The sequence below is a fragment of the Trichinella spiralis genome, assembly GCF_000181795.1.
Source record: "Trichinella spiralis strain ISS 195 chromosome Unknown Scfld165, whole genome shotgun sequence".
Lineage (NCBI taxonomy): Eukaryota > Metazoa > Nematoda > Enoplea > Trichinellida > Trichinellidae > Trichinella > Trichinella spiralis.
Window position 1 is genome coordinate 1 of NW_003527104.1, and position 2,471 is coordinate 2,471.

General features: G+C 29.9%; 1 protein-coding gene across 1 annotated transcript; it reads left to right on the plus strand.

Annotated features, from left to right (window-relative positions):
• Nucleotides 1-260: 260 nt before the first annotated feature.
• Tsp_14147 (conserved hypothetical protein) lies at nucleotides 261-639 on the plus strand (the record flags this gene model as incomplete). Its single annotated transcript, XM_003371007.1, has 2 exons — nucleotides 261-487; nucleotides 538-639. Coding segments are annotated over 2 exons (329 nt in total), but the record flags the coding sequence as incomplete, so codon positions are not given.
• Nucleotides 640-2,471: the final 1,832 nt, after the last annotated feature.

The following is a 2,471-nucleotide window of genomic DNA, read 5'->3' on the forward strand; positions in this document are numbered from 1 at the left end:
AAACACAAGCAGGTGACCCAGTTTCAGTTCAAATATTCAGCAAATCTGGAAGATCAAAATATGGTAACTATTTCATTTGTAGAAAGATATTTGAAATTTTGCAAAATTGTTAAACCCCTAAAATATGAGCACGTATGGACAAAACGTATAAATTATTTATTGAGTAATCATCAAAAATTTGAATTTGTAATTTCACATACTTTTTCTTATTGCTGAAATATTTTAGCATTTTGCACTATTTCACCTTGAAATGTTTTCAGAAATATACCAGAAAATAATATCTAGGCAGTTGAAAAAGACGATAAAAGTATGGTCAAGACGGGATAAAAAATTGAAAGCAAATTGTAAAATTCCTGGAAGACATATACTTCTTGTTTCAAGTCCTATAAGTGTTGACAACCAAGCTAGTAGTTTAGAGAAGGATGTTACAAATTGGTTGATTCCTGAGAATGGAGATATTTTATGTGCAGTTGACAAGCCTTATGCGGTATGTTACTATGGTTTATAATTTCCTTAGTATATTTATGGCGATTTTAGATTTCACAAAAATATGAACCAGCTGTTGCAGTTTGCATGCAATTAGCGAATATTTTTGCACGTTTCAACACTATTGCTGCCAAGGTGGATTCCTGTTCTTAAATTCAAATTCATCAAACAGGCATCGGCATTCTTTTTTTAAACAATGATGAATCGTTTCTGCCAAGTAAAGTATCATGGTTTTAACATTAAAACGAACTCATACGAAAAAACTTTTTCGTTTCTGCATTTCATAAATGCGGTACATTCCTTTCACCTTTCATATAAATTTAAGTTGTAACTGAAATTAATATCTGTTAATCCAATATTCTGAAGTGGCTAACAGTGATGTTTTATGTTGTTTATGTGAACTGATTGATATATGCAGAGACTTTACTTGTAATGACAACACATTACCAAGTTAATGTATAATACACGGGAGATTACACACACAGAGAGACAGTGCACACCGAGAGAGCGCGGGAACACACCTACGCACGCACACCGGTGACGTGCACTGCTGCATCAACTGTAATATGTTCCTGCGCGTTCTTTTTGTAGATATTTTTGATGGCGTAGAATCACAATACATTACATTTTATATTAGCGAATATGGATGCATTTCTTTCTGCAGTGCGGTATTAACTGCTTTGCATTGCAATGCACCGTTAATATTTTGCCAACCTGTTCAAAGTAAAAGACTATTTCACTGTAGGTTGATGATGTTTTCACTTCCTTCGGTTTTATGAATTAGTCTCTCTGCAGCGGATGCTAGTTCCTGTTTAATAATTTTTATTTACTGCATTACTGTAATGATTCACTCAAAAGCCGAGTTTTATTAGACAGAATGCAAGCAATATACGATATACAATCATGAGATGATGTTATAGTATTATGTAAGATTATCAGGTAAGACAGCTATGTTTACTGTACCCACTACAATTACTGTTCTAATTGAAATATCTGTTCTCTATAATCATTTTTCATTGCAATAGTCATATATTGCTGACTTTGAGTATCACTGTATATAATGATGATGCAATAAATAAAAATTCAAAATATGATTTATGCAAATTTGTATAAAGGGCTTTTCAAAATTACAGCATTTCAGTGCAAAATAGTTTTTATCTTTTAAGAATAGAGCATTTTTTGATGTTCGAAAAGAATTATTTATTAAAGCACGAATTAGTTTTTAATGATTTTTGAAAATTTATAAAAGACATTTTCGATCATTAGGGAAGTTCAAATATTTACCAATTTTTTGAATGAGATACACTAATTTCTAACTAAAAGATGAAATCTTTAATGAAAAGAAGAAATTTGTAATATACAGTAATAATTACAACAGTTCCAGTTAGACATACTGAAATTTTAATTGAAAATGTTCTGATGAAATTTAGAATTTGGCAATTTAGTGTGTTTTATCAGCGCTTGTTTTTTTCAAAAGTGTGCCATCAAGGTATTACCAATTTCAGTTTTTCCAGAGTCAAAAAAATCATTTTTTGCTGATGATTATTACCAACGTTTTTATGAATAAAATCAGAAATTTCCTTAATGTAATATTAACGGGCGTACATTTAAGATTTCTGATTTCTGCACATTTCTTAAAATGTTAATGGTATTTGACAAAATTTTTTTTGCATATTAAAAGTTGTCAATGCTTTAGCAATGCAAAATAATTAAACTTGCAAAGATAATTGACTTCATGCAATGAGGTTCTGCTATAGTAATATTTCCCAATTTTAAGCACATTGCGAATATTCAATTAACAAATGAAAAGAACAAAGAACTATTTTAACAAATATTAACAAATCGCATATTTAACATTATTTATTTTTGCATAATATGAATAAAGCGAACGATTGCATATATAATATTGCACATTGTCTTTAGCATAAAATTAAATTATGTATGTATGTATGTACGTATGTTTTAGCCATAAAAAAAGCGACTGA